A 12,565-nucleotide genomic window follows, 5' to 3' on the forward strand; every position below is an offset into this window, starting at 1 on the left:
TAAAATAGTTCCCTCTGAATAATCCTTGACAGCTTTTTATACCTGTAATATGTTTCTATAGGATTCTGTTGTTATGAGTATAATTCCTCACGTTGTGTGTGTCTAAGTGTTTTTATGAAGATCCTAGCGTTCATCTGTAATAGGATATTGACGATAATAAGGCTTATTTGGTCAGAAATTATTTATGTCACATTATAACTGAGTGTGAATGTAAACAAATGGAACAAACTCATTAAAATGAAACAAACAACGGTAAACATTTAAGGACTTCAAATAACAAACGAGTGTAGCCATTAACTGGAACATTGGATCATGCCCTCTCTAAAAGTGAGTTTTAATGTGTGTGCGCGCCTGCGTGCATGTGTGTGTGTGATAAAACGGTGTGTGTGTGAAGTGACGCCTTATCTCCTGCTCCCGGTAGAGTGCTTCAGAGCTGAGGAACCCTGACAGAGAGATACCCTATTCTCTTTCAGCTGTGAGCCCGGCCCCTGGTTGGGTGGGGGGGAGGGAGGGAGGGAGGGAGGGAGGGAGGGAAGGCCGCCTGAGGATCTGAAACCCTGACCTGCCTCACAGCGGGGATAAAACCTCTGAGAGAAAGAGAGCGAGGGAGAGAGGGGGCGAGCCCTTGTCTGGGGCATCTAAAAGTCATTACAAGAATTTTCTAATAAATCCTCAAAGTGACAAGAGTGACAGCCGGCGTTAAGAGGCAGTAAAACAGGAGTTATACGGCCACGCATTGGAAACCCAGCGACGGTGTTTTGAACTGACTGTACATGGCGGAGGGAGAGAGAGAGAGAGGCAGCTGTACAGAGGTTATAGAGAGAGCGAGTGGTGAGACGAGATAAAAGAATGCTGTGAATTTCTCTAAGCACGTGACTTAAATAGGATTTTAAAGATTTGTGCACTTTGAGCTGTAAACTCAGGTCCCAACAGACATTTAATTGGATGTAATCAAACCTGGTTTGGCTACATCCAGCATTCTATTTAAGAAACCAAACAAAAGACACTTATGGAAGGCAGTGGTGCGAGCATAATCACCATGTTTGTATGATACACACACTGTGTATCATCTGCAGTGAAACGGGGAAATCAAACATTGGACTCTCAGGGGACGTCACCAAGGGAGGGAAGGCAAGCAGCTTGAGAATAGCACATGTCCAAGATATGACCCTTTGGGAGTCCTGTAGTTAAACTGAAAAGTTGGGAGGAGGAAACCTTTGTCACCGACACAGGACCTCAAAGCAGATTAATATGATAGACTCAAAAAGATGGACGTAGCGCCCCTGACGTCGACCACTGGTCTACTGCTGAGTGTTAAGGGTGCCGACATTGAGTGGGAATTGAACGGCCGCCTGGCAATAAACTGTGTCAAAAGCTCATTAATAGTTAATCCTTCATAACTTTTTAATGATATTAAACTGTTAAATAATTCAGAGATGAACCAGCTGCTGATATCCGAACCAAACGAAGACACAATGTATTGACTTTGTATTACAAGATTAAATCACAATTTGGCCATTGACTGAGCATGCTTGCCGGTCATTTTGAAACCAACCAACCAGCACAAGCCACCTACAGGCTGTCAGAGGAACTACACGTTAGTCCCTTCCACCTGGGCTTCACAAACAGGTGGTCATGGCTGCCCCCTGGTTAACATATGTGTGCCTCTGTGTGTGTGTGTTTGTAGGTACTCCAAGCTGTCCGACCCTGCTAACTGGCTGAGGATCAACAGGACCAACGGTCAGATCAGCACTATGGCCCTGTTGGACCGGGAGTCCATGTACGTGAAGAACAACGTGTACGAGGCCACCTTCCTGGCCTTCGACAATGGTAAGTCTGGTAAGTCCCAACGGCATGTCACTCTTTACTCTTCACTACATGAGGGATCATTCAGGTCATCCACCACTTGTGCGCTCCATGCACTCAATAGTGACTCAATGCTCACTATTGAGCTATTCAGCAGACACTGTAGCACGTAGAGGAGATAGGGCATCTTGCTCACGGATGAAAACAGATAGGTTGCGGACATCGGGAATCAAACCCGGTACTACTGGGTTCGACTGGACTATACTATCCTAACACCCGCTATTGATCTGATCTGTGTTGATGTCAAAAAGTTTGTGTGTGTGTGTGTGTGTGTGTGTTTGTGTGTGTGAACACGTGTATGTGCGTGCAGAGCGAGAGCCAAAAAGAAGTAGACATGCGTGCACCAACACCACGATGTTATTGGATTCATGATTTATGTGCCAGCAGAGACTCTGGCTCAGCCTGGGGGGGGCTGATGGGGATGGAATCGGTAAATGTATCAGGGCTGGGGATGAAAGTCTACGCACAGCTCTTGAGCTTGCGCCCGTGTCGATGGGCGAAAATAAGAAACTAAAGTACTGCTACGACACTCACGGGGAGGATTGGCCTGTGCTCTGCAAGTGTGTATGTGGGGGGGGGGGGGGGTGCGGTGTTTATCAGCAGAGAAGAGTAACGCGGTAGTTTGCGTGGGAGCGCCGTAATGTTGCCCTGAAGCGCGTCGACTTAAGCCCAACAAAGTGCTGACTGCTTATTGATTCTGTAGGCCGGTGCCGACAAGGGGATATATTCCACTTTGATTTAAATTCTCTTTGCTCACCCAATCTCAATCGAGAGGCACGAGTGGAGACACAAAGCAGCCAGCCAATCATAACTGACACGCCGGTCGATGGGGCTGGTGGTCTCGGGGTTGGGGTCCCGGGGCAGCAGACCTTTTACGTACCGGCCTACTGCCTGATGGAAAACAAAGTTGAGATGCTGAGTTGATGAGAGCTGCTGGAGGAAAGTTTCACACACGCAGTGCTGCACCACTGATCCAAACACTGACAGTTTAGGGTGTGTGCGTGTTTGTGTGTGTGTTTGTGGGTGTGTGTGTGTGTGTGTGTGTGTGTATTTGTGTGTGCATGCATGTGTGAGTGATTACCTTCTGTGCGTGCAACCCACTGTTTGTGTGTGTGTGTGTGTGTGTCTCTGTCTGTGTCTGTGTGTGTGTATTTGTGTGTGTGTCTGCATGAGTAAGTCAGTTAGCTGACAACCATAGCTGCAATATGTCTTTGCAGACTTTGCTGAGCAGACAGTTTTCCATGCCAACAGTAAATGCCCCCCCCCCCCCCCCCCCCCCCAAAAACCACCACCACCACCACCACAGCATGAGTATCGCTGTGGGACTGGGTGGCTAATTGAATTATTCGGTAACTGCATCAATGGATTGCATCTGTTCCTAAATGGTCGTTTCAATATTGTAACGTTGTCCCATGCTTACACTACCATTGAGAATTAAATCTCAAATTTCTAAATCTGCAACGCCCATAAAGTATAAACGCGATGTACAGACGACCACAATAACGATCACAACCACCATTCAACTTGATTGAATTGACGCCCCTTTAAAATTGTTCTAGTCTGTGTCATTATATAACCGACCGGAGCTATCACCGCTCAAACATTGGTTTGAGACGTTTTTAAGGGCGCCTCAATTAAAACAAATACAAAACTCCAGCCACCAGCTTATCAGCTGCGACCGCAGCAGCGTAAAATGTTTCATGGTCCCAATTCAGAGTGGAGTTCATGCAGCAGTTTGCCTTGACAGTGCATAAATAAGCAAAAGAAAAATGGCCCGCTCAGATGAATTGACTTTGCAGTGTCTAGCAGGGACAAGAGGCAAACACTGAATAAGTTGCGTTGCTGCACTTTCCATCGTCTCATATACTCCTGCAGAGTGCAGCTCTGAGCAGCAGGCTCCGTGAAAGATTTGTCCCTACACCAGGGCTATTCAGTCCATATTCTGCTTTTAAAATGCACTACTTCTCACATGCAGACACACAGAGCAAGACACAAGAGGACACATTCAGATGTGACAGCGTCGGGTGCCGAGGCTCTGCGCTCCACATGTAAACGTCTCTCTGTTCTTAGTAAACACAATGGTTCAGAACCGGCCTATTGAGTGATTTTTCTCCCCTCCTATCTGCCATCCACTCGGTTCAGCAGTACATGAATCAATGAGGGGAGTGCAGTTCAGTCGCTAGGTTAATGTTTGGGTCGCATCTGTAGTTTTGTCATGGCTCCCACTTTCATCTCTCTCCCACTTCGTCTCTCACGCCTCTTTTCACTAGTCCGTCGTTCCTCGTGTGAAATACTATCTAGCTCTTCTCTATTGGGGCTCATCTCTCTCTCTCTTCTCCCTGTCCTTGCCATCTTTCTCCGCACTCTCCCATGATTCATGCCTGCATTGCAGATATTACTATTTACTATTTTAGACGAAGCTTTTATCTGGTGACGTACAGTGATTTGTTTCTTCACTGTGTGTCATTTGTAAGTAGGTTAGGCGTTTTGTTCCGGGGATGCCTACAGGTAGACTGGGGATGTAACCTGCCACCCAGTCAAACACCCTATCGCCATATATCCTGCCCAAGGATGTAGCTAATACATTTTTATATTTCTGTCAACCCTCCCCCTACCCCTCTTCCTCTCCTCCAATCCCCTCTCCCACCCACCGTTGTCCAACTCCTCTCATCCATCACCCCCTCCTCGACCCCTCTAACTCCTCTCACCACCCCGTCCCCCTAATTTACTCCTTCCTCCACACCCACCTCCACCTCACTCCCCCTCTCCTCATCCTCCTCTCCCTCTCTCCTCCTCCCCCCCTCCCCTCCCCCCTCTCCTCATCCTCCTCTCCCTCTCTCCTCCTCCCCCCCCTCCCCTCCCCCCCTCTCCTCATCCTCCTCTCCCTCTCTCCTCCTCCCCCCCCTCCCCTCCCCCCCTCTCCTCATCCTCCTCTCCCTCTCTCCTCCTCCCCCCCCTCCCCTCCCCCTCTCTCCTCATCCTCCTCTCCCTCTCTCCTCCTCCCCCCCCCTCCCCTCCCCCCCTCTCCTCATCCTCCTCTCCCTCTCTCCTCCTCCCCCCCCCTCCCCTCCCCCTCTCTCCTCATCCTCCTCTCCCTCTCTCCTCCTCCCCCCCCCCACCCCTCCCCCAGGCGCGCCCCAGGCCAGCGGTACGGGGACCCTCCAGATCTACCTGATCGACGTCAACGACAACGCACCGGTGCTGATGCCCCGTGAGGGCCAGGTGTGCGAGCGCGCGCGGCCCGCCTCCCGCGTCAACATCACGGCCTCGGACGCCGACGGAGACCCCAACGTAGGGCCCTTCGTCTTCGAGCTGCCCTCCTTCCCCGCCAGCGTCCGGCGCAACTGGACCGTGTCCCGGCTCAACGGTGAGGAGGGGGGCGGGGCCTGTTTGGGGGCCATCTGTCCGTCTATCTTTCTGTACTGGTGTTTCTGTCATTCTCTACTGGTGTTTCCATACGTACGTATAGGATTTGAATTCAATGGCGGTTACATTTCCATATACAAAATTCAATGGCTTTTAAAATTCAAAACTTGATGGCAGTGATTTGCTTCCATATGTAATATTCGTTGTGTGCATGTGAGTGAGTGTGTGTATAACAGACCATGCAGGTTATTTCCTGCTTATGTTCAGCCAGGTACATAAGACAAGCCAGGACTACAACCAAGTGCAACACAAGGACGTTACAGCAGAGAGAGCAGAGGGAAAGGACAGAGATTATTAACTACTTTATAGCAAAAAAAATAGATGCTTGTTTGTTCAAGCACCTTCACACCATTTTTAAAGATGACAATAGTGTAATGGCAATCATTAGCACTGATCTGTTCTTATTATGACTAGCATGGCTGTGTTATGTGCTTTGATATGTGTAATTGCCCATTTTGCATGCCTATTTGTTTGGCTTCTGAGTGTACGGCTTGCTCTAATGGATGCATAATCCCCCTGCCTTCACTTTAAGTGACTTTAAATTAACTAGCAGAGTTTGTCAAGCTCTCAAGAGCAGGGAGTTTTTCACAATATGCCTTCCAGCGCTTGTGGAGAGAAGTGAGAAGGTTACCATCCTGGGTGGTGACGTATGATCTGTCACTTGTGACAAATGAGCCCCATTCATCTCTCTGTCCCCCCGTGTCACCGATCTGTCACACACTCCACCCAGATGGATGCATCAAAGCAGTTGTCTTGAGGACAAATCAGATCGCAGCCCCCCGGAATCCTCCTCCACGTCTCCTGTCTCCTGCTCCCGTCCTCGTCTCCCCTCCTACTCACTTCACCTCCTTTGCGTCTCTCCTCTTCGCCTTCCTTCGTCAACCCCCCCTCCACCTCCTCCTGTCTCCTCCTCGGCCCCCCCCCTACCTGTCTCCCCTCCTCTATGCCCCCTGCTCCTCCTCATCTCCACCCCTCCTCCTCATCACCCCTCTTCCTCCTGTCCCCTCCTTCTCGTCCCTCCTCCTCTCCCCTCCTCCCCGTCTTACATTCTACTCCTCAACGTCTCTCCTCCTCAACCCTCCTCCTACTCTCTCCCCCTCGTCTCTCCTTCTCCCCGTGTCTCCCCTCCACCTCCCCTCCCCTCCTCCCCTCCCCACCTCGTCTCCTCTCCTCGTGTCCTTCTCCCCGTCTCTCCCCTCCTCCTAATCTCATCTCCTCGTCTCCCCTCCTCCTCGTCTTCCCTCCTCCTCCTCCCATCCGTTGGAAACACCCCCCCCCCCCCCAGCAGTGATTGCGTGGCTTGTCTCGGGTTCGTTCCAGAACTGTTTTCATTGGATGATGCCTTTTGTCACACGTCCGCGCCGACCGGCCCGCCATGCGGCGCAGTAATTACAGGGTGTGATCGCATCCACCCGAGGCGCCATGGATCATTTTCTACTTCTTTTTTTCCCCTCCTTTCTACCTCACGGCCCTTCCCCAATCCTTGCTCCCCCCCCCCCCCCCCGTCCAAACCCCCCTTTCCTACACCTCTCTACCACCCTCCACCACCACCGCCCTGTCCATCTCCAGGCGACTACGCCCAGCTGAGGCTGAAGATCCCCTACCTGGAGTCCGGGTTCTACAACATCCCCGTGTTCGTGTCCGACTCGGGGAACCCCCCGCTTTCCAACCGCTCGGTGATCCGCATCAAGGTGTGTCCGTGCGACGAGAACGGAGACTGCAGTGCCACCGGGGCGGTGGCGGCGGCCGGCCTGGGCACCGGCGCCATCATCGCCATCCTCATCTGCATCATCATCCTCCTCAGTGAGTATTGCGCCCCGGTCAAGGGAGCGCTAAACGCAGCGACAGCACGGGGGTGTTGATGCTTCATCATAACGCGTACATTGTTTTTGTACGTATTTATAGGGAATGATGAACCTCGTCTTTCTGATTAGTGCTGTTTCGCACTAACAAGCCTTTTATGTTTTTGTTTTTCTCTGCCTCTCTTGTAATAGGCCTTGAATGATAAATTCTACTGTGCTTATGGACAAAATGTACCTACATGTAGCTAACTGGATGTTAATGTCCATAATGTACATAACACCTGCCACAAGCAAATGTCATATTGTAGGATATATTTGACCATAAAGCAGGTCAAGTTTATATATGTATATGTTTACATATGAAAATAATTGCTTGGTCTGTCGATTTTTCCACTCGAGTGGAAAAATCGGATCCTTCTGAACAAAACAGGATGATTTCACACTGTACACAGATCAAACAAAGCGTCTTTCGGTGTCTCCTTCATGTGAAGCCTACACACGCCTGCTGTGACGAGCGGTAGTCTAACCATCCTGCGTTTGTGTGGTCTCAGCCATGGTGCTGATCTTCGTCATGTGGATGAAGAGGAGGGAGAAGGAGCGCCAGGCCAAGCCCTTGCTCATCGACCCCGAAGACGACGTTCGAGACAACATCCTCAAGTACGACGAGGAGGGAGGTGGCGAAGAGGACCAGGTAGGGAGGCTCTCATGGCGGTCCGACCCTCGCCCAGTCCGAGACGCTATGGCAACGTGTCCCTGTGTTCCAAACGTTCCCTGCCGTGTCGCGACTAGAACTAGCTGTGTCGTTTGCAACTGAGTCAAGAATGTGGTTGCCGATCAAATCGGCGCTCTTGAACAAAACAACATACAAGCAAGCATGTTTTTTTCTCTCTGTGTTTCAATAAGTATATGGATGCCCTCAACCTAGGAGACCATACATTTAATCTTAACATACTGTGAAGGACTTATTATGTGTTGCCTCCTCCAGCAACCCAGAGGCTATGGTTTTGTTGTTGTATTAACACTCACAGGGTTAAACAATCCACGTATATATCCATATCATCCATATTTAGATCCATATATTGCATCTTCCAGCGTATCACCGAGTGATATACGTGTCTATGACATGATGATCAACAAGGTCATGAGATATGGAATGCAGTTTTATTCAGCGCTATCTCAGTTTTGGCCTTGCCCTGAAGGCTTCACCTCACTACGCACATTTGTGCGATGCTGAGTTTCTTTACATAAAACGAATAATACAGACAAAATACTAGTAAGGCAGCAACTTCATAGTGGGGAAATATATATATATTTAAATTCGACACAAAAGCACTCTCCCTTTAACACTTCCTCTCTGTCTGGATCATGTGCAAACATCATTAATTTCACTACCGCTTTTTCTGCAAACAAGTGCTTCACACAGCAGAAAATTGGTCTGCATGCACAATTTAGGTTTCCAGTAATCAATGGAACATTGATTCACAGCAAATGAAAAACTGGGTGAAGCTGGTGGTGCAGTTTCCCATGACCTGAACTTGCTCAACCAAATGATGTACAATACAAGAATTCAATATATTACCTTAGGAAATAAGGTAATGAGGTGGCTGATGATGAAAATGTTGCCCAGGAGAATGAAGAAGATGAAGATGATAATGATACTGTTATTGTAAACACATTTCAGGATATGCTTGTGTTTTTCCCCTCTTTAAGCATTTTATATTGTTGTTTTGCATGAAAAGTGTAATATAAATAAAGTTGGTTTGATTACCAACGAGGACAATAACGGCCATGCTGTTGATTATCATGACAACGTCGACGATAATGATGAAGGATGACGTTAACAATGAGGGATAACGATGAAAGGCAAACCGACGAATGCAACAATGATCGCGACGGCAGCGACTGTCAGCCTTCAGACAAAGAACCAAAACAATCTGAGACCCCCCCCCCCCCCCCCCCCTCTCTGCAGGACTATGACCTGAGCCAGTTGCAGCAGCCTGAGACTCTGGATCACATCATCAATAAGCCGGCGGGGGTGCGTCGGGTGGACGAGAGGCCCGTGATCGCAGAGTCCCAGTACCCCGTCCGGCCCAGCCTGCCTCACCCCGGGGACATCGGAGACTTCATCATCGACGTACGTACGCTCCCCGACCAGTGGAGGGCGACCGGCCCCTCAGGAACACCCGGAGGGCGTGTGGGCTTGTGTTTTCTATTACCGCTGTAGCTGGTGTTCCCGTTCAAGCCAAAGTGTCACAACATATCAGCCTCCACGCAACAGCGGGGCCCATTAGCCGGGCGTCCACCTCGCCGCTCTATCCTGGCCGCGTAGTCTCATGGAACAGAAGTTAAGGCGATACACCATATGGTTTCTTTCGGAGATTCTCTTATCCAAAGGGACTTGCAGTGACAGGGCATTAAGGGGCAGATGAGGGGGAGATACGTAAAGGTAGGCTGGGGACATCAGGGGGAGGAGGAGCCTTCTGGCTAGGAGTCAACACCCCAGCCGCTAGCTAGGCCATCCGGTGGTAATTACATTTTCTGTCTCTGCCTCCTCCATCTCTCTCTCCCCCTTCTCTCTCTCTCTCTCAACAACCCTATCTCTCCCGCTATCCCTTTCGATCCACTCGCATCGGCCCCTCCCTCTCTTTCCTCTCTCCTCCTCCCTTCCTTCCCGTCCTCCCTTGACTCCCTCTCTATCCTCTCACTTCCTCTCTTACCTCTCTCCTCCCTTCCCCCATCCCTCTCTTTCCTCCCTCTTCCTCCCTTCCTTCCCTCTCTCTCCCTTCGCTCTCTCCTCTGTCCCTCCTCCTCCATCCCTCCCTCCTCCCTCTCCTCCCTCTTCCTCCCTTCCTTCCCTCTCTCTCCCTTCCCTCTCTCCTCTGTCCCTCCCCGTCCCTCTCTCTCCTCCCTCCTCCTCCATCCCTCCCTCCTCCCTCTCCTCCCTCTTCCTCCCTCCCTTCACTCTCTCTCTCCTCCCTCCTTCTCCATCCCTCCCTCCTCCCTCTCCTCCCTCTTCCTCCCTCCCTTCACTCTCTCTCTCCTCCCTCCTCCTCCATCCCTCCCTCCTCTCTCTCCTCCCTCTTCCTCCCTCCCTTCACTCTCTCTCCCTTCCCTCTCTCCTCTGTCCCTCCCCGTCCCTCTCTTTCCTCCCTCTTCCTCCCTCCCTTCACTCTCTCCTCCCTCTTCCTCCCTCCCTTCACTCTCTATCTCCTCCCTCCTCCCTCTCCTCCCTCTTCCTCCCTCCCTTCACTCTCTCTCTCCTCCCTCCTCCCTCTCCTCCCTCTTCCTCCCTCCCTTCACTCTCTCTCTCCTCCCTCCTCCTCCATCCCTCCCTCCTCCCTCTCCTCCCTCTTCCTCCCTCCCTCCTCCCTCTCCTCCCTCTTCCTCCCTCCCTTCACTCTCTCTCTCCTCCCTCTTCCTCCCTCCCTCCTCCCTCTCCTCACTCTTCCTCCCTCCCTTCACTCTCTCTCTCCTCCCTCTTCCTCCCTCCCTTCACTCTCGCTCTCCTCCCTCCTCCCTCTCCTCCCTCTTCCTCCCTCCCTTCACTCTCTCTCTCCTCCCTCCTCCCTCTCCTCCCTCTTCCTCCCTCCCTTCACTCTCTCTCTCCTCCCTCCTCTCTCTCCCTCCCACCCCCCTCCCCCCCCCCCCCAGGGTCTGCGGGCGGCGGACAACGACCCCACGGCGCCCCCCTACGACTCCCTGCTGGTGTTCGACTACGAGGGCAGCGGCTCCACCGTGGGCTCCGTCAGCTCCCTCAACTCCTCCAGCTCCGGGGACCAGGACTACGACTACCTCAACGACTGGGGCCCGCGCTTCAAGAAGCTGGCCGACCTCTACGGCGGAGGGGAGGAGAACTGAGGTAGAGGAGGGGGAGGAGGAGGGGACGTGGGGGGCATCGGGGGTGCCGGGGTGCGGAGGTGGTAGTGACGGTGGTTGTGGGGGTGGTGAAGGAGGTTTGGGAGTGGCAGAGTGTGTTTCTCGTTGGAAAGCACCCCCTTGAACCCCACAGGCAGTGTGGGAGGTGAGGCAGCCCCGCCGTCCTCCTCCCCCCAAGACCCCCGGCATGGACTCCATGGTGGACCTGTGACTACTACTGGACGCTGTACACACGCTGGGTCGGGTTCCACGCAGCAACTGAACCCTTGATCGTGAGCAACTCGACTGTATTACGGCTTCTTTTTTTTTTTACAGTGGAGAGGGGATGTATTGTGTGGGTTGTTTTTTTTCGTACGTTCTTTTCATTGCCGTGCCGTCCGCGACTTCTCTGAAGATGGTAGAGAAACGCTCAAGTCTAGTGATTGTGTGACTCGTTTTCTGGAACAAATCATTTACTATTTTAATCATTTTTTTTTGCTTTTGTCTTAACACTGAAGACTTGTCTCAGCACCGGGAGGAGCGAGACGCAAGACTCTCACTCAGTCTCCACTCGGTCCACTCAAACCCTTTTTCCTTAGAACAGAAGCACTGTTGTTTTATAAAGTGCCTTTTGTGGTGTGTTTTTGTATCAGACTCTGCTATCTCAGGGTCGGTTGCCTTCGTTGCAGTCTCTTGCAGCACGCTCCTCCCCCCCCACCCCTCACCACCAGGCCCCCCTTACCCCACCCACCCTTCGCTCAGCCCTGTCCGGGACCCTCCTCTGCCCTTTGCAGCAGCCGATGAACAACCCCAGCAGCTAAGACGAGAAGGTCTCATCAAGGGCAAGCTGGAGGAGGACACGGTGGTGCTGTCGGTTGTGGTGATGATAGCAGCGATGAATTCAGCTCCCAGACCAAAAGATAAAAAAATTTAAAAAAGGTAAAACAGGAGCCTTGAGATACTGCTTGAAACGATCCATTGGACCTTTCGCTCATCAAGAGCCGAGACTCCGTTTGCGTTGGCGCCAACGCAAACGGGAAAAACCGTGTGGGCGGATCATGCCATCATGTGGATGGGGGAGGTGGGTTCCCAGCCAAGAGGGAGAGCGGAGTGCGTCTGCCCTCGCTTTGTGGACTCAATACGTTAGTGAGCCGTTATGTTGAGATGCTTGCCTGCCGTATATGGTTTTGTGTTGCTTTCTCCACAGTGTAAAGCTTATATAGGCATGAACAGAGTAGTGAGATGATGTAGGACTACAAGGGACTTGGGAACGACCTCCGAAACGCAGGCATTCGGAGTGGTTTTTTTTAGATGGATTTCTCTTGCCTTGAACATTCCCATTTTTTATAGATTGAAAAAAAATAAAGAATTAAAAGGTGCATGTATTCTTTTTCATTTTTTTCGTTTTGTTTTTTTTCCCCAAAATGTTTTACTTGACGCACTTATTAATATGTGGTGAGAATGTTGAATTAGTAAGCGGAAACTATATGAATATACTCTGTATAAAGACACTGAGAAAAGAACTACTACTGTAAAATACCTATTTTTGAAGTATTAATTCCATTAAACGTTGCTGCTCTCTTCTCTTCACAACAGGCTAAGAAGTCGTTGGTACC

General features: G+C 51.0%; 1 protein-coding gene across 1 annotated transcript in view; it reads left to right on the forward strand.

The window, feature by feature from the left end:
- Nucleotides 1-10,952, forward strand: part of LOC307083769 (cadherin-4-like) — a gene marked incomplete at both ends in the record, with an annotated part of 195,532 nt that extends 184,580 nt beyond the window's left edge. Inside the window, 6 exons of the mRNA XM_079747721.1 lie at nt 1,688-1,839; nt 4,997-5,233; nt 6,862-7,095; nt 7,646-7,785; nt 9,064-9,228; nt 10,746-10,952. Of these exons, the coding sequence (XP_079603847.1) occupies nt 1,688-1,839; nt 4,997-5,233; nt 6,862-7,095; nt 7,646-7,785; nt 9,064-9,228; nt 10,746-10,952 (1,135 nt within the window). The remainder of the gene's footprint in view (nt 1-1,687; nt 1,840-4,996; nt 5,234-6,861; nt 7,096-7,645; nt 7,786-9,063; nt 9,229-10,745) is intronic.
- Between the last annotated feature and the right edge of the window lie 1,613 nt (nt 10,953-12,565).

Source organism: Pollachius pollachius (genome assembly GCF_949987615.1).
Source record: "Pollachius pollachius genome assembly, chromosome: 12".
Classification (NCBI taxonomy): domain Eukaryota; kingdom Metazoa; phylum Chordata; class Actinopteri; order Gadiformes; family Gadidae; genus Pollachius; species Pollachius pollachius.